Below are 25,947 nucleotides of genomic sequence, written 5' to 3'. Positions count from 1 at the left end.
TTGGTTGGCATCCCATTTACCATCCTAAACATTCATTCCTTCCACTGCCAGTATAACCTGCCTGCAATGAGCACCATCGATAAAATGCACAGCAGTTACTTGCCAAATCTACTGTCAGAATTGTCCAAATTCTACAACCTCTACCATCATGACAGTTAGGGATTTCAGGTACAAAGAAAAATTACCACCTGCCGTTACCCACCAGGTTTCACACCATCCTGACTTGGAAGTATAGAGCCATTCCATCATAGTTGCTGGGACTAACTTGTGGATCTCTTTTCTTAACACCATTATGCAAGTACCTTGCCAGCAGGCTGCAGCAGTTCAAGACGGTCGTTCAGTATCACCTTCACAAGGAAATGGGTGGTGGGTAATAAATATTTGATGGTCTTGACAGTGATGCCCAAATACAAAATAAATACATAAGAAACCCCGATTAATTAATATTACTTAATATTTAGGTCCAGGATCTTTTATAATTCTGATTTACGTTTGTTGGCGCTTATTTTGAAGAAAGACTTTGAGATGTTCAGTTTTCTTTGAATACGGATATGGATTGACACCAAAGAAGGATAAAATATTCAATATTATAAACAAAGAGGAGGGAAAGATATCAAGAGGTTTACATCTTTAAAAGTGGTTAAAGCAATAGCTCTAAATATATGTTCTTAAAACCCATAAAATTATGTCCCCAATAAAAGGGAAATAAGTACTTTCAGGAGGGTGGGTCTTGATGAAGTTATTTCAGGACAACCTGCTTAACATTCAAGATAGACACAAAATGGGAGCAGGAGTGATCCACTGAGTCTCTCAAGCTTGTCATGCCATTCAATATGCTATTATTGGTCTATACTGGCACAACTCCTCTTCTATTCCAGGTTTCCACAACCTCAATACCTATTTCTACTTGTTTGTGACTCTCTTACTAGTGAAAGCATTTTAACATCTACCCTGTCATGCCCCTTCGGGATCTTATATGTCACCGCTTGCTCGTCTAAACTCCGAGGACCAAGCAAAGGGGACACATAATAAATGGAGTTTCAATATAATTATGGAGAGGGTCAGAACTGGACCTAGGGTTGAGATTTTTGATTGGAGAAAGGCTAACTTTGAGGAGATGCGAAAGGATTTAAAAGGAGTAAATTGGGACATTTTGTTTTATGGGAAAGATGTGGAAGAGAAATGGAGTACATTTAAAGGTGAAATTTTAAGAGTACAGAATCTTTATGTCCCTGTTCGGTTGAAAGGAAATAGTAAAAATCGGAAAGAGCCATGGTTTTCAAGGGAAATTGGACACTTGGTTCGGAAAAAGAGGGAGATCTACAATAATTATAGGCAGCATGGAGTAAATGAGGTGCTTGAGGAGTATAAAGAATGTAAAAAGAATCTTAAGAAAGAAATTAGAAAAGCTAAAAGAAGATATGAGGTTGCTTTGGCAAGTAAGGTGAAAGTAAACCCAAAGGGTTTCTACAGCTATATTAATAGCAAAAGGATAACGAGGGATAAAATTGGTCCATTAGAGAGTCAGAGTGGACAGCTATCTGCAGAGCCAAAAGAGATGGGGGAGATATTGAACAATTTCTTTTCTTCGGTATTCACCAAGGAGAAGGATATTGAATTATGTGAGGTAAGGGAAACAAGTAGAGTAGCTATGGAAACTATGAGATTCAAAGAAGAGGAAGTACTGACACTTTTGAGAAATATAAAAGTGGATAAGTCTCCAGGTCCGGAAAGGATATTCCCTAGGACATTGAGGGAAGTTAGTGTAGAAATAGCAGGGGCTATGACAGAAATATTTCAAATGTCATTAGAAACGGGAATAGTGCCGGAGGATTGGCGTACTGCGCATGTTGTTCCATTGTTTAAAAAGGGGTCTAAGAGTAAACCTAGCAATTATAGACCTGTTAGTTTGACGTCAGTGGTGGGCAAATTAACGGAAAGGATACTTAGAGATAATATATATAAGCATCTGGATAAACAGGGTCTGATTAGGAACAGTCAACATGGATTTGTGCCTGGAAGGTCATGTTTGACTAATCTTCTTGAATTTTTTGAAGAGGTTACTCGGGAAATTGATGAGGGTAAAGCAGTGGATGTTGTATATATGGACTTCAGTAAGGCCTTTGACAAGGTTCCTCATGGAAGGTTGGTTAAGAAGGTTCAATGGTTGGGTATTAATGGTGGAGTAGCAAGATGGATTTAACAGTGGCTAAATGGGAGATGCCAGAGAGTAATGGTGGATGGTTGTTTGTCAGGTTGGAGGCCAGTGACTAGTGGGGTGCCACAGGGATCTGTGTTGGGTCCACTGTTGTTTGTCATGTACATCAATGATCTGGATGATGGTGTGGTAAATTGGATTAGTAAGTATGCAGATGATACTAAGATAGGTGGGGTTGTGGATAATGAAGTAGATTTTCAAAGTCTACAGAGAGATTTATGCCAGTTGGAAGAGTGGACTAAAAGATGGCAGATGGAGTTTAATGCTGATAAGTGTGAGGTGCTACATCTTGGCAGGACAAATCAAAATAGGACGTACATGGTAAATGGTAGGGAATTGAAGAATGCAGGTGAACAGAGGGATCTGCGAATAACTGTGCACAGTTCCCTGAAAGTGGAATCTCATGTAGATAGGGTGGTAAAGAAAGCTTTTGGTGTGCTGGCCTTTATAAATCAGAGCATTGAGTATAGAAGTTGGGATGTAATGTTAAAATTGTACAAGGCATTGGTGAGGCCAATTCTGGAGTATGGGGTACAATTTTGGTCGCCTAATTATAGGAAGGATGTCAACAAAATAGAGAGAGTACAGAGGAGATTTACTAGAATGTTGCCTAGGTTTCAGCAACTAAGTTACAGAGAAAGGTTGAACAAGTTAGGGCTTTATTCTTTGGAGCGCAGAAGGTTAAGGGGGGACTTGATAGAGGTCTTTAAAATGATGAGAGGGATAGACAGAGTTGACGTGGATAAGCTTTTCCCACTGAGAGTAGGGAAGATTCAAACAAGGGGACATGACTTGAGAATTAAGGGACAGAAGTTTAGGGGTAACATGAGGGGGAACTTCTTTACTCAGAGAGTGGTGGCTGTGTGGAATGAGCTTCCAGTGAAGGTGGTGGAGGCAGGTTCATTTTTATCATTTAAAAATAAATTGAATAGTTATATGGACGGGAAAGGAATGGAGGGTTATGTTCTGAGCGCAGGTATATGGGACTAGGGGAGAATACGTGTTCGGCACGGACTAGAAGGGTCGAGATGGCCTGTTTCCGTGCTGTAATTGTTATATGGTTATATGGTTATATGGTGGAAAACTAACAAAAATCGGATCAGTGATTGCATACCCACAAATCCTTTTAAACAGCAGATAAGTAAAGTATCAAGAAGGCATATAGGATACTTGCCTTATTAAGAGTAGGGAAGTCATCCCAGAACTGTTTAATACACTAGTCTGGTCACAAACTAGAATACCAAGTACTGCACAGGCCACTGCACGACTGGAATGATGGGATTATTCTATAGGTATTCATTAGGAAGTTTCCAGTTCTGCAGAAAATTTGTTATGAGAGACTGACTAAAGTGGGACTGCTTTTTTTTAAATAATCAATACTGAAGGGAGTATCAAAAAATTATGAGAGGTATGTGCAGGATGAACAAAAATCATTTAATTTCCCTTAACCAAAGACAATAACTAGGAAACATAAATTTAAGGTATAGGAGTAGAAGGGAGTTAGCAAAAAATGTTCACCCAAATAGTGATGGGAGACCTCTGCCTGAAGCAATGGGAGAGGCTAAAATCCTCAACACTTATAAAAGATATCAAAAACACTTATAAAATATATCTGGATTACCACTTCGAGACCAAATAGTTATTTTAGTCTGAGGAAGAGTCTTTACCCGAAACGTCGCCCATTCCTTCTCTCCATTGATGCTGCCTCACCCGCTGAGTTACTCCTGCATTTTGTGTCTACCTTCGATTTTACCAGCATCTGCAGTTCTTTCTTACACAAATAGTTATTTTAGATCAGCATAGATTTGATCGCTCATTTGCGATAATGACAAAACAAGATTCAGCTGGGTTCACATACTATCAGTCACAGTATGTTTAGCAAAATAACTCATACATAGTAATACTCACGTATCTGTGACTCTTAAAAGCATCTAGTGGACCACTAGTACACACTTTGTCCCCTTCCAGACCAATCACTCTTTTGCAGATACTCATCTTGGGATCATTAGGATTTTTAGCAATTATTATATCTCCTCTGCAGACAAATATTGAATGAGGTTAGAGGAAACATTTCATGTGCAGATTCAGAACAGTTAAAGTCAATAAATTGACCCAAAGATAAGGGTTAGAGTTAAAGTATGCAATATTCAGATATTTTTTAGAAATTCCTGGAGCTTACTTTTCAATGCGAAAAAACTGACGACTAATTTTCTCCGAAATGATCACATCATAGGTCTTAATTGTAGGCTCCATCGAAGGACCAGAACACTGGGAAATGAAAAAGATAATTCCGCTGCTATTTTGTTTAATGTATTTATTTGCACCTAAAGAATCACTCCTAAAACATGAACAAAAATATATTGATAATTAATTACAATTGTGTATGTATTCCTGAAAGCACACGAAAAAACCTTTTATTAATGAAGGAATTAATGTGATTTTCATCTTTTATTATCATTGGAAAAATCGCTCTGCATTTAAAAAAAATGTATCCACAAAAAGATCTTAATCTCCAATCTTCCCCCAATACAGATCCGAAACTGGCCATTACGTTCATCATGACATTTTCGGAAGATGTTATCCTCAGATCTTCTTTCTACCTTGGTGAAATAATTCATCTGTACCATAGCCTCACGATATTTTATATTTGACAAGCATTTGATAAGGTCCCACATAGGAGATTAGTGGGCAAAATTAGGGCACATGGTATTGGGGGTAGAGTGCTGACATGGATAGAAAATTGGTTGGCACACAGGAAACAAAGAGTAGGGATTAACGGGTCCCTTTCAGAACGGCAGGCAGTGACCAGTGAGGTACCGCAAGGCTCAGTGCTGGGACTGCAGCTATTTACAATATATATTAATGATTTAGATGAAGGGATTACAAGTAACATCAGCAAATTTGCAGATGACACCAAGCTGGGTGGCTGTGAGGAGGATGCTATGAGAATGCAGGGTGGCTTGGACAGGTTGGGTGAGTGGGCAGATGCAGTTTAATGTGATAAATGTGAGGTTATCCACTTTGGTAGCAAAAACAGGAAGGCAGATTATTATCTAAATGGTGTCAAGTTGGAAAAAGGGAAAATACAACGGGATCTGGGGGTCCTTGTTCATCCGTCAATGAAAGTAAGCATGCAGGTACAGCAGGCAGTGAAGAAAGCGAATGGCATGTTGGCCTTTATAACAAGAGGAGTTGGGTATAGGAGCAAAGAGGTCCTTCTGCAGTTGTACAGGGCCCTAGTGAGACCACACCTGGAGTATTGTGTGCAGTTTTGGTCACCAAATTTGAGGAAGGACATTCTTGTTATTGAGGGAGTGCAACGTACGTTCACAAGGTTAATTCCCGGGATGGCGGGACTGTCATATGCTGAGAGAATGGAGTGGCTGGGCTTGTATCCTCTGGAATTTAGAATTTAGAAGGGATCTTTCTGAAACATATAAGATTATTAAGGGTTTGGACACGGTAGAGGCAGGAAACATGTTCCCAATGTTGGGGGAGTCCAGAACCAGGGGCCACAGTTTAAGAATAAGGGATAAGCCAATTAGAATGGAGATGAGGAAACACTTTTTCACAGAGAGTTGTGAGTCTGTGGAATTCTCTGCCTCAGAGGGCGGTGGGGGCCGGTTCTCTGGAATCTTTCAAGAGAGTGCTAGATAGGACTCTTGAAGATAGCGGAGTCAGGGGATATGGAGAGAAGGCAGGAACGGGGTACTGATAGTGGATGATCAGCCATGATCACATTGAATGGCTTGAAGGGCCGTATGGCCTACTACTGCACCTATTGTCTATTGTCTAATACAGCTGTTACAATAACTCCTTATTATATTGGAAGATCACTAGCCCAAATATAATTTTGCCTCTGTGGCCTATTAAAATTGACTTTCTTAATTTAAAGGGCAACAATGTGTTCAACATTTACACGGTGATGGACCAATGAAATATTTTGTTTCAGGAAAGGAATTTTTATTTACATTGGCCTTCAAACATCAGGAATTAAGTTATCCTTGCTGAGCGATTAATTTAACCTGCTACAATCCACGTGGTCACCCGCTGTCCATTTTGAAATCTATTATCTTTACTTCGTCTGTCCTAAATGTGACTCTGAAATGGCGTAGTAACAGATGCAGATTATGGCAGCATAGAATTATGTCCCTGCACTAGTAAACCAGATGTGTTCATCTATGTTCAAGTTTTACTTGTTTAAAATCCATTAATGAAATAAATCTGGATCAAAAAGCTAACATTAGTAGTATCAATGGTACACTAACATCCTATTTGGAAGGAAATCGTCATCCAATCTCTCCCACGCTTAACCCTTTACCCGATATGGTTGACTCTTAACTGCCTACTAAAAGGCATTAAATCTGGGTTGTGTCTTTATTTTGGCCCATCCATGACATTCCATTATGTTCAGGGCCTTTCTGTCAAATCGTGGATTAAGTGGCAAACAAAATTGCCTTCCACATTGGATTGACATGATTTATGGCAAGTAGTGATCACAGTCAGTAGCAGCTCATGGCAGGAAAATCCAGCTTTTATTTAAGACTTTTCCATCTTAAAAATTCTGTGCCCTAGCCCTGTAAATTCATAATTCTCAGAACTCTAGTGATAAAATATTGCATATGCCTCTCAAAATTCATTAAAATTGTTTCATCAAACAACAATGCAGCTATTTTTCACAAATATTGAGGAAATGTAAGACATTTTGTTCTGAGGTATTAAAATGTTTAATACTGAATAATGTCGGACTATGAATTTGTTATTGCTGCAGTATTAGGTCATATGCCATGAACGTAAATCTCCTGAACGAGCATAATTCACTGACACTATTTCCAGTATAAGCAGAAAATAATGTTTACACCTGGAGTTGTATAATCATTCTTGTATTAGACCAATGCTAATTCTTTAAAATTTAGCTTAATAATGAAAATATTTAATTTTGAAATTATAAAGAACCATTCGGCCAATCACAAAACTATATTTGGAATCTTCCCAAAGAAATGGAAAAAAATAATGGCTGCAAAAGGATATTAGAAGGATATTTCCATCAGGAAATAGCATGATCACCAAGATGAAGAATAGTTTCTCCCCAACAACCATCAAGCTCTTGAAAACTACACAACACAAACTTCTACTATGAACATATAACTAAGGACTGCCTTTGGTTACACTAAGGACGGCAGGTTTTTCTAGTAGTATTGTAATTATTCATTCTTTAGATTTAAAAAAAATTCTATATTATCTGTGTGCATTGCATTTAATGGCCTGTTATGCTGCTGCAAACAAGAATTTCATTGTTCGGTACATATGACAATTGAACACCCTTGAATCTTGATATTTGCTACAACTTCTATAGATACACCATAGAAAGCATACTGTTGGGTTACACCACAGCATCATTTGGGAACAACTCTCTTGAAGACCGCAAGAAATTGCAGAGACTTGTGGATGCAGCCCAGTCCATCACACAGACCAGACACCCCACCATTGACTCCATCTACATTTCACCTTGGAAAAGCAATCAGCAAAATTAAATAAGTTTCCCATCTTGGACATTCCTTCTTCCTCCCGCTCCCGTCAAGCAGAAGATTCAAAAGCTTGAAAGCGCGCACCACCAGACTCAGAAACAGCTTCTTCCCCTCTGTAATTGGGCTTCTGATCAGTTCTACAAGCTCGGACACTGTCCAATTCAACTCTGCCGCATTAAAGACATTGAACTTTGTCTCTGGAACTGGTGCACTACAATGTTGGGAACTATATTATGCACTTTGCATCTTCTTTTAGCTCTACCCATTGTACTTGAGTTTGGCTTGATTATTTTTATGTATAGTGTTATCTGATTTGATTGGATAGCATGCAAAACAAAGCTTTTCACTCTACCTCGGTACACGTGACAATAATAAATCCAAATCCAAAACTACATCATGTGACTACTATAAGCAAGATTATTCCATTCCCAAGAAAAGTCCAAATGTGCAGACTTTGAAACGGGAAGGTGGTTTATTTACTGACCTTAGCCAGGATAAATCTTTATCAAACACCTAAAAACACCAAAAAGGGCAAGGTAAAAATCTTTACTTCATTCCACACCAGCAAATGTCATATTTAATCGTTTCACAATCTTATGCCTGCCTTTGACATATTTTTGTAATAGCCCATTGTTAAAGTGTTGGCTGGTGTGGCATGCTGGAGAGAAAATGAAATATCAATCTTCATGATGAAAAAATTAAGTTGCTTTTACCCTTGTAATAATCTAAGCATAATGTTAACATTTCAAGCAAATTATCAACAAAACAAGTAATATCAAACTATAATTTAAAACATTTGCTATATTGTCACAAATTGTTTTACAATAATATTTATTTGGTTCGAGCTGCAATTTGTGACTGAGCAATATAAAAAATGTTCTAAAAATAACTTACTAGGCTCTACAAGTGGTGTGATTGATTTTCTGGAAGTCTAGATAAAATATTACATAATATTACAACAGGGATTGCAAAAGAGAGAAAAAAAAGCATACCACGACAATTTCTCCTAAGTATTCAAAAGTACAGTGGGCAATACAGCCATACTGAATAGTGAAGCCTGTAAATCCCAAAACTTTGCCAAAGAATCGTCCTAGCATATTAGTTCTCTTCGACAGACGTCCCCCTTAGAATCCTGCAAGAATGAAGACAATGTTGTTACGTCACTGCCAAACATATTTTAAAAATATCAAGTATTAATTGACTTAATTGTTAATGTAAAATTATCTGTAATGCAAAAATGCTTGGTTACTGTATAAAATACATACAATTTCCAATACTAAATGCTAACATTTTAAAGAAAAGAATTACTGATTATATTAAATTAACACACCAGGGTAAATGACTTGCATCAGTGGAATGAATGTATGTATACGTGTGTGTGTGTGTATATGTGTATGTATGCGTTTTTCTACCTTCGTCAAAACGCTACGTGCTAGCGCTTAAATTTTTACATATTCTGACTCACATTTTTCCACTCCACGTCGTAATCAGGTTCACTTAAGATTTCATCCTATATTTCACAAGTTTAAAAAAAAAGGCAAAAAGCGGTTCTCACACACAGCCTTTTCCCATGACTTTCCACTGATGATGTCACAATGCCACTCACAGTGCACCAATCACAATGGCCTCTCAAGCTGCCGAGTGCCACAATGACATCACAATGGGACGTTGTCTCACAGCTTCTCACAGACAGCGTTTTTTCCAGGAGCTTCAATAATAATCACAATGGGCTCTCAAGCTGCCGAGTGCCATACCTCTGCCCCCCGGGTTACTCACACCCTCCGCCCCTCTCCCCCTCCCCTCCCAGGTTATTCACACCCCCTGCCCACGGGTTATTCACATCCCACACCTGCTCCCACCCCCGGGTTATTCACACCCCGCCCCCTCCCCGGGTTATTTACACCCTGCCCCCTCCCGCCCAGGTTATTTACACCCTGCCCCCGGGGGTTACTCATGATTAAAGTTTCAAAAAAAGTCAAAACCACCTTTTAAAACACCAGCTTCCAGTAACGTTACAATGCCCCCCCCCCCCCAACGGTACAGTGAAACAGAATATTCCACCACTATCCAGTGACGTCAGGGGGAGGGCCTCATTTCAAAAACAGCTACATCAGCTCCCCAACGGGTCTGCACATATTCTAGACTAGTACATAACAAAAACTCTGATCTTGTGCTCTTCCGGTTTTGCGTTTTTTTCTAATTGCACAAAAGTGGTACAAGATAGCGCTATGAATATTTGCCACCTTACTCACCATTCTCCTGTTCTACAAGAGCAACAAGTTTTGTTCCGATTATGGTATATTTTAAAAGTTCTTCAGGTTTAAAATCTTAAACACCGTGTATGTGCAGATTGGTCTCCTTTCCTGCGAATCGCCACCACGCAGATTGGTCTCCTCTCCTGTCAGCTGCCGGGATGGCGACGCCCCTTCCCGCACTGATTGGCCGGGTCCACTGTCTCAAATCAAGTGTCAAAGTCTCATGCTTCCCATTCTCCTGATGAAAAATATGTCGCCTGGGTGTCTGAACTGGGAGTTGTAATTGGGACGTGAGAAGATTGTAAGATTACGGAGATTGGTGATCAAAACCAGACTTTGGGACAGGGGAAGGGGATGGGGGCAGAGTCAGGTTTTGGGTTGGGGAAGTTGGAGAAAGAAAGAAGTAAGCAAGGATGTAAGTTTTATTGCACACGAGAGGAGACGGCATGTAGACCATACGTGTGACATGAAGTGCTCGATTAAATTTCCTGATTAGTGCAAATCAAGTCAGAAATTGTCTTGCACTTCAGAAAAAAGAATCAATATTCAAATGTATAAAACTGAAATTGTGATAAACTAAAGATGGCTGCAATACAAGCCTGGCAGAGCATCACCAGAGAAGACACCCAGCAACTGGTGATGTCCATGACTTCCACCAGTCATTGAATGTAAAGGATATGCAACAAAATACTAAACATGACTACTTTCATTTACATGACATTGCTGTGTCCCAAACATTATGATGCCCTGAAATGGGGAATTTATGTATAAACACTACTGTAATTTATACATGATGAAACCAAAATGTATAAAAATGGCCTTTATTAAAATCTGACAAAGTGTACTTTAACCATATGTGATTTTATCTATTACAAATCTCAAATGGTGGCGTAAATAGGCAAATAAATAAATGATGGGTCTTTGTCCCAAACATTATGGAGGGCACTGTACATGAATGCTTATAAGATGCATCAAATACATCTATTTCTCTCTCTCTTTCTCTCTCATAGAACATAGAGCAGTACACAGCACAGTACAGACCCTTCTACCCATACGTCTGTGCCGAACATGATGCCAAATTAAACTTCTGCCTACACATGATCCCTATCCTTGCATTCCCTGCATACCCATTCCATGCGCCTCAGTTTTGGTATCCACCGTATTATGTGATACTTTGTCAAACTTTCTTAGAATTTATATTGACCCACATCTGCTGTTTTTCCTTCACCAACTTTCCCAAATACTTCATCAAAAAATTAATCAAATCTGACCTTTTTTTTGAACATATCTATGGTAGTTAACCATAACTAAATGTCCTCTCCAAACTAGCCCTTTCCATGGTAGTTGCTATTCTGGAACATTACAATTACCAATGTTGGATCTCATCTTAATAAAAATTAATAATCTTTCAATAAATAGGCTCCACTTCAAATTGTTATATTACATTACAAAACTCCCCTAGACAGTGCTTACATCATGAAAGTCAACCACAATATACAATGTAAAAACAAGGCATTGCAGATGCTGGTTAACAAAAAAAAGTGCTGGAGTAACTCAGCGGATCAGGGAGCATCTTTGGACATGCATAGCAGACTGAATAAGGGTCCCGACCCGAAACGTCACCTATCTATCTTCTCCAGAGATACTGTCTAATCCGCTGAGTTATTCCAGCGCTCGTGTGTCTTTTTTTGCAATGCTATGACAACATAATCTAAATCTAAGCCACCAGATTGTTCTTTCCCCATAGCCCTGTGTAATTTTCTAACCAAAATAATTATTTGCTCTTCCCTTAAAAGTTGGGGCCTTTATCTCAAATACACCTGAAAGCAAATCCTCCAATAAGTCTCCAACTGCCGACAATGAAGAAATCTGAACTTTTTACAAAGTTCTGAACTGATTAAAATGGCCGAGCTACCCAGACAATTATAAAGCTTATCTCGTTGGAATGTGTTATTCAGAGAGCTTGGTTATATTCAACCTTGGATGCAAAGCTCAAAGTTTAACCCCTTGGCACCTGCTTGTACGGTAGTTAACCCTTTGGTACCAGCTTGTATGATGTATGGTAGTTATAGAATGGGATATTATGTAAGAATACAGGGTGGATATATATGGGAAAGTTTAGATTGGATAAATTAGAGGGACATATATACTTATATAATCGTGTATATGTTTGTTCTATATTTGTTTTGTTTTTTTATTCCTTATGTCTCTTTTTTCTCTCGGCTGTCACTAGCACTGATTTGATAAACTCATATAAGAAAAAACACAATATGAAACGATATGTAACTTTTTATGAGGATTCGCCAAGGGGGAGGAGCTCAATGTATAACAACATCACGGAGGTCTATACATTTTTAGCCATCGTTGATGGCTATTCGTCTTTAAGGTATCTTCCCTCAGATACCTTAATAGCACCTTTTTTTTTAAAGCACAAGCAAGATTTTTATCTGTTTAATTTTTTTGAAAGTAATTGTGTATCACATTCTTTTTTTCTTTTTCTAAGGCACTTTACAAGAAGGAGATGCAATATAAATCTAATAAACCGGGATGACCACCCAAGTCCTAAAGTTCTGAGGTATTTGTTTGCACCATATGATTCAGGAATATTACCCTGATTTACAATGCAAGACGATAGACAAATAAAGAATGGAGGAATTACATTTTGTAGTTGGAATATACGGGGTGCCAACGAACCAATTAAGAGGGGTAAAATTTTTGCCCAACTAAAATCGTTGAAAAGCGACATAATGTTTTTGCAGGAGACACACATGAAACAACAAACACAAATAAGATTAAAGGCGAATTGGATAGGCCAAACATACTACTCCTCATTTACTTCTAAATCTAGGGGTACAGCTATTCTTATTAGGAAAGGCATTCCTTTTAAATTAAAGAATACCATATCAGATAAAGAGGGAAGATATATTATAGTTTCGGGTGAAATTTATGCAACCCCACTAACTTTGATAAATATTTATGCTCCGAATTTTGATAACCCCCACTTTTTTGATAAAATTATTGACATAATATCAGAGTTTAATTACCAAAATGTGATAATAGGGGGGGACTTTAACTGTGTTTTAGATTCATATCTAGATAAATCAGCAAAACAAAAGAAGAGTAATTTAAAATCTAAAACTAGCGAACTTCTAAATACATATATAAAAAATACGAATATAATAGATGTATGGAGATCTGCTAATCCAGTTGGAAGGGAATACTCGTTTTACTCTTCGGTGCATAAAACTTATTCAAGAATTGATTATTTTTTAGTGGATATGAAATTAATGCCATATACAAACAACCCAACATACCACATTAGTAGTATCTCAGATCACTCCCCATTGACATTTTCAGTAAAATTTGAGGGAATGCCGGGCAAAAATTTATTTTGGAGGTTTAATACACATATTTTAAATGACGTGCAAGGCTATCAATATTTAAAACAACAAATGGAACTTTTTTTCGATACAAATGATATACCAGGTACTTTGCCTTCTTTATTATGGGAAACTTTTAAGGCATTTATGAGAGGAATTATAATTTCATATCAAAGTTTTCAAAATAAAAAGAATAAGACAGAACAATTGTTGTTAGAACAAGAAATCAGACAGTTAGAGATGGATAATGCCAAAGATTCCACGACAGATAAACACAATAAGATAATATTACTGAAATTTAAACTTAATCGAATTTTATCGGCAAGGGTAATAAGACTATTCCAAATGACAAAACAGGAACATTTTGAGTTTGGTGACAAACCACATAAGCTTTTAGCTCGCCAATTGAAAAAACAAGAAAAGGAAAATACTATAACCAAAATTAAATCAGAGAAAGGAGAATTACTAATACTACCTAAAGATATTAATAATAGATTTGCCCAATTTTATCAAAACTTATATACATCTAAAATTAAAAGAGAAGATAGTAAAATAAAAAAATTTCTAGATAATTGTAATCTTCCAATACTGGACCTTTTGGAACAAGAGGAATTAGGAGCTCAAATTACAATCAAAGAAATAGGTGAAACAATAAAATCGCTGAAAAATGGTAAGACACCGGGACCAGATGGTTTTAATAATGAATTTTATAAAAAATTTCAGGAGATAACAACCCCTTATTTATTTAATTTATACTCCCATGCTTTTAAAGAAAACAAACTACCTGAAACACTAACAGAATCAACTATTACACTTATTCCAAAAAAAGATAAAGATTTAGAAGATCCGGGCTCGTACAGAGCTATATCACTTTTAAATACAGATCAGAAAATTTTAGCAAAGATTTTATCAAGAAGATTAAGCAAATATATTAGTAAATTGATAAACCCTGATCAAACGGGGTTTATACCTAAAAGATACTCATTTAATAATCTGAGACGTCTGTTTAATATAATGTACTCGCATAAAGTAGAGGAAGAAGATATATCAATTATTTCTTTGGATGCAGAGAAAGCATTTGATCAGGTAGAGTGGCAATACTTATATAAAGTACTACAAAAATTTAATATGGGAGAGAATTTTATAAGATGGGTAAAATTATTATATGATAAACCGATGGCAAGAATTTTAACTAATAACATGTTATCTCAAAAATTTCAACTATCAAGGGGTAATAGGCAGGGATGTGCACTATCACCCCTGCTATTTGCCCTTATGATAGAACCCCTGGCTGAAAGTATAAGAATTCATCCGAATATTCAGGGCTATAATACCAGAGACTCAAAGAATAAAATCTCATTATATGCAGACGATATACTTTTATATATTACAAAGTCACAAACGAGCATACCAAATTTATTAAACTTAATAGAGGAATTTGGGTCTTTTTCTGGATATAGAATAAACTGGAATAAAAGTGAAATCATGACATTAAAACCTCAAGAACCTACACACTTACTGAAGTTCCCCTTTAAAATTGCAACAGAAAAATTTAAATATTTGGGTATTCAGATTACTAGAAAATATAAAGCATTATTCAATGCTAATTTCATGCCTTTATTAAATAAACTTAATACGTTGATTAAATTTTGGAAAACACTTCCCTTATCATTATTAGGTAGAATAAATGCAATAAAAATGATCTTCCTACCACAATTACTATACCTATTTCAATCTATACCGGTATATATACCAAAATACTTTTTTAAAAAATTAGACTCTAATATTACTAATTATATTTGGGACTATAGATCACATAGAATCACAAAAAAACACTTATGTAAACCAAAAGAGGTCGGGGGACTTTCACTTCCGAATTTTATGTATTATTACTGGGCAGTGCATATTAAGAATATGATTTATTGGTTGGATAGTGCTACCCAACAGACAGAATGGATAAAAATGGAGAAGGAGGATTGCCATCCTAGTAATATAGGAACGATCCTCTTCTCCCCAAAAAAACTGAATAACACAATATATAAGAAGAACCCAATTATATATGGTACAATAAGAATTTGGAAACAAATAAAATTATCTTTAAAATTAAGAAATCTATCACTGTTAATGCCAATAGCGAATAACCCTTTATTTAAACCATCTCTTATTGATAAGACATATAACCAATGGGAAAGTCTCGGAATTAGAAGGATCGGGGATATGTATGAAATGGGAAACTTACTATCATTCCAACAATTACAATTAAAATTTAAATTGAAAAACAACCAATATTTTAAATATCTTCAGATTTGCGATTTTGTGAAAAAATATATACAAGGATATCAAAAAGTAACTCCTGACTTATTGGAAGAGGCAATGAATATTGAAGCTGACTCACAAAAATTAATATCATATTTATATAATAGTATTCTAAATATAGACCTACCATCGACAGAGGTACTTAGAGAAGAGTGGGAACGGGAACTAATGATAAAAATTACGAAGGTTAAATGGGAAAAATACCTGATATATATTCACAAATGTTCAATTAATGTAAGACATAATTTAATTCAATTTAAAATTGTACATAGATTATATTACTCAAAAACAAGATTGAACAAATTTTATCCAAATATATCCGCCACTTGTGATAAATGTCTAGCCCAAAAGGCAACTATAACACACTCCTTAGTCTCCTGCATAAAACTTTATAGATTTTGGAATGATATTTTTGAAATATTTACAAAATTATTCAAGACAAGAATGGAACCTAATACTGAAATGATTATATTTGGCGTAATGGAAGATGGGAATAAATTGAACACATCTCAAAATCTATTCCTTAACTATGGTTTAATAATAGCAAAAAAATTAATTCTTAAATTTTGGAAGGGTACATCAATACCAACGCTTAAAATGTGGATTGCAAGTATGTTGGACACCGCTCATCTTGAGGAAATGCGATTCCTCCTAATGGATAAATCAGACCAATTCATAACGAGTTGGTCTCCATTCGTCTTTTTTTGGAATCATATGGTGCAACACAATTGTAAAAAATAACTGTTTCAGGACTGGACGAGGGTTGGTCAAGACTATAAATAATGATCTCCTCTTTTTTTTTTTTTTTTTTTTCTTTTCTTCTCTCTATTCTCTCTCTCAACTTTTTTCATTTACTCGTTTTCTTTTTTCACACACTATATATTTCACATCTTTCTATCCTTTACTATCTAACTTCTTTTTCTTATTCTAATCTTTTTTCAGTGTAACAAAAAAAAAAAAGAAGTTGTACATAAAATGTATTATGAAAATATATATTAGGCACTTTGGTGCCATATGACTGTACTTACTTCTAATAAAATAAAATATTAAAAAAAAAAAAAAAAAGTCTCCAACTGCCTTCTGTCACAAGTTTAAATTTCTTTTTCAGGGTATATGTGGAAGGATTCTTTTCTCTATCATAATCGTTCACAGTTGCCTCGTGGCTTTCTCGACTCCAGTGAAAATTGCTTTAGTAACACATCATTCATATAAATACATTTTCTGACCCTTGATGCTTTACACTTTCTAGGCTTCAATGTTCTTTCAATAATGGGGTGTGCAAAACTGTAAACCGGCCAAGGTAAAATTGGTTTTCATCAGAAGAACAAAACAGGCAATTGCAAATATTTTCCAATTTACTTATCCACTAAAATCCACTGAAAAGAAACAAGGCTGCCAATTCATTATCACCAGTTTTGCGTTCCACCAAGTTCTCCTCACGCTCCACATTTAAGCTCAATAATCTAAATGCGGGCTACCTATTCTCTGTACAAACTCATAATTAATTCCAGTTTAAAATGGCAATAACATGTGAATGCATCTCACTCTCCCTCTTCAGTCCCCTATTCCCCTCTTCCATTATCCCCCTCCCCCCACTAACCCTCCTCTGCTTCCTTCCCTCACCCACTCCCTCCCTTCCTCTCTCTTCCCCCTCCCCTCCTCCATTACCCTTCCTCACACTCCTCTTCATCCTTCCTCTTCTTTCCCACTCCCTCCCCTTTCCCATACCCTCAGTCCCCTCCCTCCAATATAACCCCTCCTCTCCCTCTATCTCCCTGCCCCCCGCTCCTCACACCCCCTATCCCATCCCCCCACTCTCCCTCTTCACCTCCCCCACACACCCCCTCCTCCCCCACTCTGCCTCCTCAACTCCCCCCACTTTCCTCCCCCTCTCCCTACTCTCTCCTCCGCCTCAATCCCCCTCCACCCCCACTCTCCCTCCTCACCTCCACCACTTTCCCCTCCCTCTCCCCTCTCTACCCTCTCCCTCTATCCCCCCCTGCTCCCCCACTCTCCTTCCTCACCTCCCCGCATTCCCCTCTCTCTCCCCTTCCTACCCCCTCCTCTCCCTCTATCCTGTTGCTCCCCCACTCCTCACCCCCCTATCCCACCGCCCCCCCCCCCACCTACAATGAAATCGAGATGTTTTTTAAATGAAACCTCCCCCCTATCCCCCCCACAATGAAAACCTTTTTTTTAAATTAAATTCTCAATTAAAATTGTGTTTTTTCTTTAAAATAAGTCAAACACTAGCAGTGTTACAAATTTTTGAGATTTTAAAAATCAAGTCTGCAATTTATCCCATCAGATAAAGCATAAAAAGAAGTTTAATTTGACACCTAATTCACTTTCATATCTCAAGTATTTAAAAAGGTATGGCCATTTTCATACTCAGAAATTAGCATCTTGTTCCCTATTGATTTTCTATGGACATAACAAAAAAGCTGTGATCGTGGACAGTCAAAAGCCCATAACTTTCTTAAAAATTAAGAGAACTGAATGAAATTTTCAGTTATCATAGATTGAATCATTCTGAAACAAATATAAAATAATCTTACTTGGATGACTTAAAATTAAAGCATATAATTAGTTAGTTGCCCAATTGTAGCTAATTCCAAACTTCAATTACTAGATCGAAACATCTATCCATTTCTTAAGAAATGATTAACATTTTTAAATAGCCTAAGTGTCCAAATAATATTCACAAAGAATTCACAATAAAACATGATTTTTAAATCTCATTTACATTAATTTATAGGCCAAATGGAACGGAATTTAGTGTTCAATTGCTGTAAATTAATGGCCATTTAAATCAGCTTTCGTGTGGGATCCTGTGGAACGCGCTGGTTTAGAACGTTCACATTGCGGTAAATTTGTGCCCCCAAATGCCCAGAAAAATACTGCGGGATTTAATGGGGCCCCAAATTAGCTACTCGCAACATAAAACTTTGTATAAAGGGATCTTAAGAAGCGCTTTTTAATGTAAAAATAAACAACCTACCTTCCGTTGTCCCCTGTATGAGATCCGACCCGTTGTCGGCGGTCGCGGGTTTAGAGGTTAATTTTTAACTTACTATAATAATTAAATAAACCCGTAAAATGTAAAAATAGCTCCAGCGAGCGGAACTTCAAGCGATTTTTCGTCAGCAACTGAGGTAGGCTGAACAAGCTCGATTTGAACAGCCTAGGGAAAATCGCGTTTTAAACCCGCCCCCCTCTAAACGGCGCCATAATCACACACACGGGCTGGGACAGATCAGCAGCGACGCTTAAGGTAGGTTTTGCAACATACCTACAAACACAATATTCGCTGTCAATGAAAACTGAAGCATTTGATTAAAACACAGTTTTTTTTTGAAAATCATGATTTTTTATGTAAATAAGATTCGGGATCCCATTGTGATGTCATTGTGACGTCAAACGGGATCCCATTGTGACGTCTAACGCGGCTTATGGACAGGGCATGTGGAAAAGTGGTTTGAAATTTGATTTTTTTAAAGTTTAAAATGTCAATAACTTGTAAAATATACCATCAATCTGAACGAAACTTCTTTGATTTACATCACAGGACAATGGTGAGTAAGGCGGGCCAAAAATTGTAGCGCTATCATGTACCGGTTTGGCGGGGTTTTGGGATCTCACGCGCACGCATACAAACAAGGTGAGTCTTAGTAATATACAGATTAACTCATTTTTTAGACTATTTCATAAATCTCCAAATGCTATTTGTCTTTTTTATATCTTTATCAATCTGAACATAATTATAGGTAATAAGAATTTTTTCCATCTCCAAATGCTTATTTGTTGTTTCACTATTAAATTACACAAGATATGTGTGTTTTTACAAGTAGCAGAATTACCTTCCACTTCCAACTGCCTCACAGTCTACATCCTCTTGTAAATATTTAACAGTTCTAATAAATAATATTCCCCTTTGGATGCTTAAATATTTTAGAAATAGACCAAAAACGTCATTACAATAAATGCCTGGATGCACCATTTCTAACTCTCTCCAATGCAATTAGTAGGGATCATTAAAACAAATGCTTTATTAAGAAGTTAACTCATTATTTCTATATTTATGATTCAAGTTGACAAAATGAGAATTAACAGTTTATCTTTTTAACAAATTCTTCAAAAGCACATTGAACATATATTTCAAAGACAAATGCTGATATATCCAGCCAGCAAGATGCCAAATAACTTTAGAAATCAACCATTTACAGAAGTATTGATTTCTCAAAAAAAATCAAACCAGATATTAATGTTCCAAGCTAAAGTTGTGCAATGATTTGTATCAGGTGACTTCTCAATTCAAAAACAGCCGCCCATGGAATGAGGCAAGGTTTAACGTTAAAGTAAAAAGCAGAACATGCTAGTAATACTGTGGGACGAGAAACAGAGTTAGCATTTCAGGTTGAAGACTGTCAGAATATTCCTAACCACCTACACTAGGGATGATTTACAGTATCTGAGTTTTGATTATAGTTTTCCAGGTCATTTCTTCTTCAGAAGAGATCTCAAATGGTCTGAAAATCTGAAACCCTGTCTCCTGCACCAACTCCTGAGCCAGACATTCAAATATTTTTATTTATACCTTCATTAGCACATGGTATACTCCGGAGATTACCATCCTCAAGGCCCTGCTTTTTAATATTTTAACTAACTCCCCATATTCACTCCGCAGGATCTCATCCCTTTTCTTTCCCATGTCATTGTGCTAAAGTACACAACAACTTTTGGCTGCTTGAACTCCCCCTTGAGAATGTATTGCAGCCGCTCAGACATCTTGGACTCTGGCAGCACACACCATCCTAAAATTTCATTTGCTGCCACAGAATCTCCCGTCTGTCCACCTAACAGATGCATCTCCTATCACTATGGCCGTGTCTGACTTTTCCTTCCTCGCTATGCCTGTCACCAGAGACCTGACCGCTGCTGCTCCTCCCGCCTGACCAATCATCCCCAACAGTATCCAAAGGAGCGTGCCTATTGTCAAAGAAAATAGCCCCAGGGGATTCCTTTATTCTCTTTCCTGGTGGTCATCCGTCTATGTTTTTCCTGCACCTTGGGCGTGACCACCTCACTATAACTCCTACATAAGGCACTCTCACACACCTGGATAATCTTCAAATGGAAGCTTCAAATTCCAGATTGTTGTATTCTTTAACAATAACAAGTTTTATAGCTAGAATCCGAAGGGGTTGGCTTCCCAATCTATATTTCAGTCTCCCATATCTTTGTGTTTAAGAAGGAACTGCAGATGCTGGAAAATCAAAGGTACACAAAAATGCTGGAGAAACTCAGCGGCCCGAAACGTTACCTATCTCCTTCGCTCCATAGATGCTGCTGCACCCGCTAAGTTTCTCCAGCATTTTTGTGTACCTCCCATATCTTTGTGTTTTTGGAAAAGACTAATGTAGTGCTAACTAACGGTAGTTTTGTGCTAAGCACTTGTATTGGGGAAAATCACGTGTTCAGTGGAGACTAGTGTGTGGGAAGCTTGAAACCCTCATTGTGTCAATATTGTGGATGAAGTTATAACAAATTCTGCTTATCCCACATGTCAAAAATTGTTATATCTTGAGTTTCTCAATTCTGATGAAATGGGATGAACTGGGATCTTTGGGTCCAATAGTGAAAGACATTGAGAATGGAGTGATTTACATTAGAGACCTTGCTTAGAAATTGATCCCGCATGGATTAAATTAAATTTACTCGTGTAAGCATGTAGTGGCCATTTATTCTCAATATCTACTGTTTGGTTCCATTTCAGAAGCAAACAAGAATGAGCAAATACAAAATAGAAATGAATTGCTAGATATATGAAGGCGTATGCAACTTAGTAAAAGATAGAACTATGGAAGGGGATGACAAAACCCTTCGATGTGTGAAGGGAACTTGAAGGTAGTGTATGCAAAATCATATCACCTTACTCCTCCCCACGCTGGCCCAATTACATGCCCAATCCTTCTCCACCACCAAATTATGTGACTGACCCCTGATGCTGCCTTTTCTCCCAATTATGCTGCATCCCTTCTCATTTTTTTACCTAATAATGCCCTGTACCCCAATCTCCCTGCACCTGATATTACTTGCTCATGATCAACTCCATCTTATTTACATCCCCAGTAGTCTCGCTCCACACATATTTTTCTGTGATTCTCAGCTTAAGCACAGTATGCATATAATGTCTGTATTCTACTCAAGGGTTTATTAAAAATTATTGCATAAAATAAATATATTATGTGCAAAAATACATGTTATCTGCATGCCCCAAGCACAACTCATTACAATTAGAACTTTGGAACCAAACTGGAATTTTTATTTTTAAATTACTCAAACCCAACGTGTACTAAATTAAGTTTTAACCAAAACCACTCCATTCACTATAAGATCCAAAATCGAGAAAAAAAAATCACTTTGAGCCTCCAACTGTGAGTAAAAAGATGGGAAAGGCTTATTTCCCAGGGCCAAGCAGTGATGTTGCCATGTGGAACCCTATATTGAAGGTGTCATCAATAATCGCATTACATTTCCACTAAATCTTACAGACATCAGAAATGGCACCAAAGCTGCTTTCATCTCATTCCTTCAAAATGACTTACAAGTCGCTTTACCTGAAAGAAATAAAATCCACATGCAGCTGCTACTTTAGCCACCAGTGGATGCAGTGAGAATGGCAAATGTGATCTAATTTCACCGTGCTTATGGCCTCTATTCCCTATCCAATAATACATCTGTTAGAAAATCCTGCAGCGACAAATCATCTTTAATCCTACCAGGGACCTCATGTTGGTCTCGTCTTCTAAACACTGCAGCAGGTTCTGGCTGATTCTGCAACTGATATTTGCAAGTGTCTGGGGATGCTCTCAAATCCCAGTTCCGCCAGGAGGAATAAGCTAAGGATCACAAAGCATGACCCCAAAAACCCTGATATGACTATATTGTGACCCAAGGGCATTCATTCTAGGTGAAGATTAGAACTTTGCATAATAAGATTACACGGCAAGTGAACGATATCAAGGGACTATCCATATGTACTTGTCTTGCTTTGTGTGGCTAGGCTTTGCTACACACTAAAAAAACATGTTTCTTTCTGTTGGAAATGATAAGGATTCACATAAATTAGTTGATCATTTCAAGCTTTAATGCATCTCCAATTATATCTCATTTACTGACCACTCTTTTGCCAACCAGATCATCGTTCCCTTTTATTACTTCACTGTTGTCATTCTGATTTCAACTTACATTCACAAAGATATGCTATAAATTTACACCTGAGCTGACTTTACAAAGGATTACAAATGGCTGTGTACACAATGCTGCAGAAAAGCCAATGAGGTCTATTAATCAGAACACCTGTTTTTCCTAAATTACAATTATTCATTAAAAGTGCTTACACAATTAATTTCCAATACAGAAAATATAAAGGCAAAATATTTTTCAAACAAATTCAATAAAAAAGTATTTCAGAATTTAAAAAATCTTTCTAAAAACACATTGCAGACAACAAATGTGTAACTCGTCTGAAACAAAATACTTTTGCATAAAGAATTGAAATTGATTTTTTTTTTTAAATACTCATCATCTCGTAAAGGTTGGATTTAGATATCGCTCCACAGGTCATCAACTTTCCTCAAAATTCATCAAAACCATTACCAAACTTAAATTTAGTTTCAATCGAATAAAAATCCTTTAAAATAATCATCTAAATTACTTGAGATTCTTTATTTCTTGTAGTTACACTTTCTTTTTGGTCTTCTGTTGAATACGTCCTGAATTGAAGGATAAATATCATACCATAATCATCAATTGGTACTGTGCATTTGCATTCACAGAACAGTACATTACAGGAACAAGCCCTTTGGCCCACAATGTTTTTGCCGAACATAATGGCAGGTTAAACTAATCTCCTCTGCCTGTATATGATCCATATCGCTCCATTCCCTACATATTCATGTGCCTATCCAAAAGCCTCTCAAATACCACTGTCATATCTGCCTCTAGCACCACCCCACGTTCCAGGCAACCACCATTCATCATGTATAAATCTTGCCCTACACAACTCCTTTAAACTTTGTTCCTCTCAGCTCAAAGCTTTGTCTTTAGTCATTGGCATTTCCACCCTGGGAAGAAAGTTCTGAATGTCTAGCCTATCTATGCCATTTATTTGCAGTACGATCTCTAAACAGTGAATGTCACTCCAATCATTGATACCTGCAGATAGCCATAGTGGAAAAATCGGCATCTTTCAGTACATTTAAGTTAATGGTACTGGTTTTCTTTCATAATTAGAAATCTGAATTGGATTTATTATTAAAAATGGATTTCCACTATTAATCACCGTCCACTATAACTTCCTATTGCAAGTGTGCCTTTGTTTTCCTCAGATGTACAAAACCTAATGCTACTATTGTTCAAGACGTTGGTGATGCTGAATTTGGAGTGAAATTAATTTTGGTCACCCTGCTACAGGAAAGATGCCATTTAACTGGAAAAAAGTGCAGAGAGAAGAACAGCACAGTGGCGTAGCTGATAAAGCTGCTGCCTCATAGCACCAGAGACCCAGGTTCGATCCAGACCTCGGGTGCTGTCTGTGTGGAGTTTGCGTGTTCTCCCTGTGACCACATGAATTTCCTCCGGGTGCTCAGGATTCCTCCCACATTCTAAATACGTGCAGGTTTGTAGGTTAATTAGCCTCTGTAAATTGCCCCTGGTATGCAGGGAATGATCCAAAAGTGGGATAACAGAAAATTAGTGTGAACGGGTAATCAATGCATAGTGTGGACACGGCGGGCTGCAGGGCCTGTTTCCATGCTGTATCAATGTACTAAACTATATTATTGGGTTTCGCTGAGCTGAAGTCAATGTATTCCTTGGATTGCATTATAGCTTAGTTTTTAGTCAGTCAAATACTTCCTTTAAGTAATCTACTTAATCCTGAGTGTCGATCAGCATGTTATTGGTGTTGAGTGCCATCTAACAATACTATCAAATGCACATTTAATCATTTTGCAATGATTGAGAGAATACCAAATATGCAATATTTGAATTCGAAAAAATAATGTATTGGTAAAATTCCATTCCAAAAGTTAAAACTTTTTTTACTAAACTCATGTCATTTTCTAAACTTATATATTTTTCTCATTATTGATTTCATCTATCGATTTTAACACTGATGGTAATACTTTCATGTTTAGCCAAAAATTCAACAAACAGCAGCAATACATGACAGCTTACAAAATTGGACAAATAAGCCTGCAAGTGTCTCAATCCAAGACATTATGTAATAGAATTGTATTCGTGTTACTGATCAGTTATGACAGGGAAGTCCACTGTTTTCCTTCCTCCTTATTTAACAAAAAAAACCTTTCGTCTCATTCTCATAAACACAAACAGCAATATCTATCCATTTTTAATCCCCAGACTTCAAAACTCATGAATAAAAATTAATCATTTTACTTGAGCATCCAAAATATGCTGAGCCTATTAGACAAGAACAAAAGCATATGCACAAAAGAGTTTTAATAAATTTCAAAGCCTGTCAGAACAGCACTCTCATTTAAATTATAAATTGCAAAATATTCAATGAAGGATCTGGACTGCAGTGCCACTAAGCAGATTACACAAAACCCTGCGTTCAGTATGATAATGTGTTCATGGCCTCCCAGATGGGAGTCTGAAATAAAAAAGGCTATCATTGTAGCAAGGGAAAACTCCTTGTGATCTCCACTCTCTACACTGCAGATGACAGCCAAATAGTATGTTGATTATTCTGTTTGTGTTGCTTAGCTCATTTAATACAGGATAAAAGTGATGTGATCCATTGTGAATTCAATAGGTTCTGCTGTGTTATTACTCTTAATGTAATTAAGCCTCCGATTTCAACTTTATGATACACCATACTACAATGCTAAGAGAATTTTGGAAAGCAGAAGTAGCATTTAGGCCTGGCACTGACTAAGGACAAATTTGAGAGCGTTTAAGTCTAATGAAAGAGATTGTACAATGTTTATCCAGCAGTAATTGCTAATAAGATGCTGAGGAACAAGATTTGATCATCACAACAATTAAAGCAATTTGGTAAAAAAAAAATTCTTATAAGAAATAAACTTGTTTAACATCTAAATTCTAAATGGTGAGGGTAGACATTGTCATCAAATCATTAAACAATGATTTTTTACTTGATTGGATGAGTCCTAAAATCACTCCCAACATATTTCAAAAATTCCACCATCTGTTAAGTG

At 37.0% G+C, this 25,947-nt stretch overlaps 1 protein-coding gene across 2 annotated transcripts in view; it reads right to left on the bottom strand.

Moving 5' to 3' along the window:
* immp1l (inner mitochondrial membrane peptidase subunit 1) overlaps nucleotides 1-25,947 on the bottom strand; it is a 76,011-nt gene that overhangs the window by 31,123 nt on the left and 18,941 nt on the right. For both annotated transcript variants that reach the window (XM_033038793.1, XM_033038794.1), the window contains exons 2-4: nucleotides 8,739-8,878; nucleotides 4,398-4,486; nucleotides 4,127-4,253 (exon numbers count right to left, since the gene is read on the bottom strand). In XM_033038793.1, coding sequence (XP_032894684.1) covers nucleotides 4,127-4,253; nucleotides 4,398-4,486; nucleotides 8,739-8,843 — 321 coding nt within the window. In that variant the 5' untranslated portion in view covers nucleotides 8,844-8,878. The remainder of the gene's footprint in view (nucleotides 1-4,126; nucleotides 4,254-4,397; nucleotides 4,487-8,738; nucleotides 8,879-25,947) is intronic.

The sequence above is a fragment of the Amblyraja radiata genome, chromosome 20 (genome assembly GCF_010909765.2).
Source record: "Amblyraja radiata isolate CabotCenter1 chromosome 20, sAmbRad1.1.pri, whole genome shotgun sequence".
Taxonomy (NCBI): domain Eukaryota; kingdom Metazoa; phylum Chordata; class Chondrichthyes; order Rajiformes; family Rajidae; genus Amblyraja; species Amblyraja radiata.
This window is presented reverse-complemented; position numbering and strand designations above follow the sequence as displayed.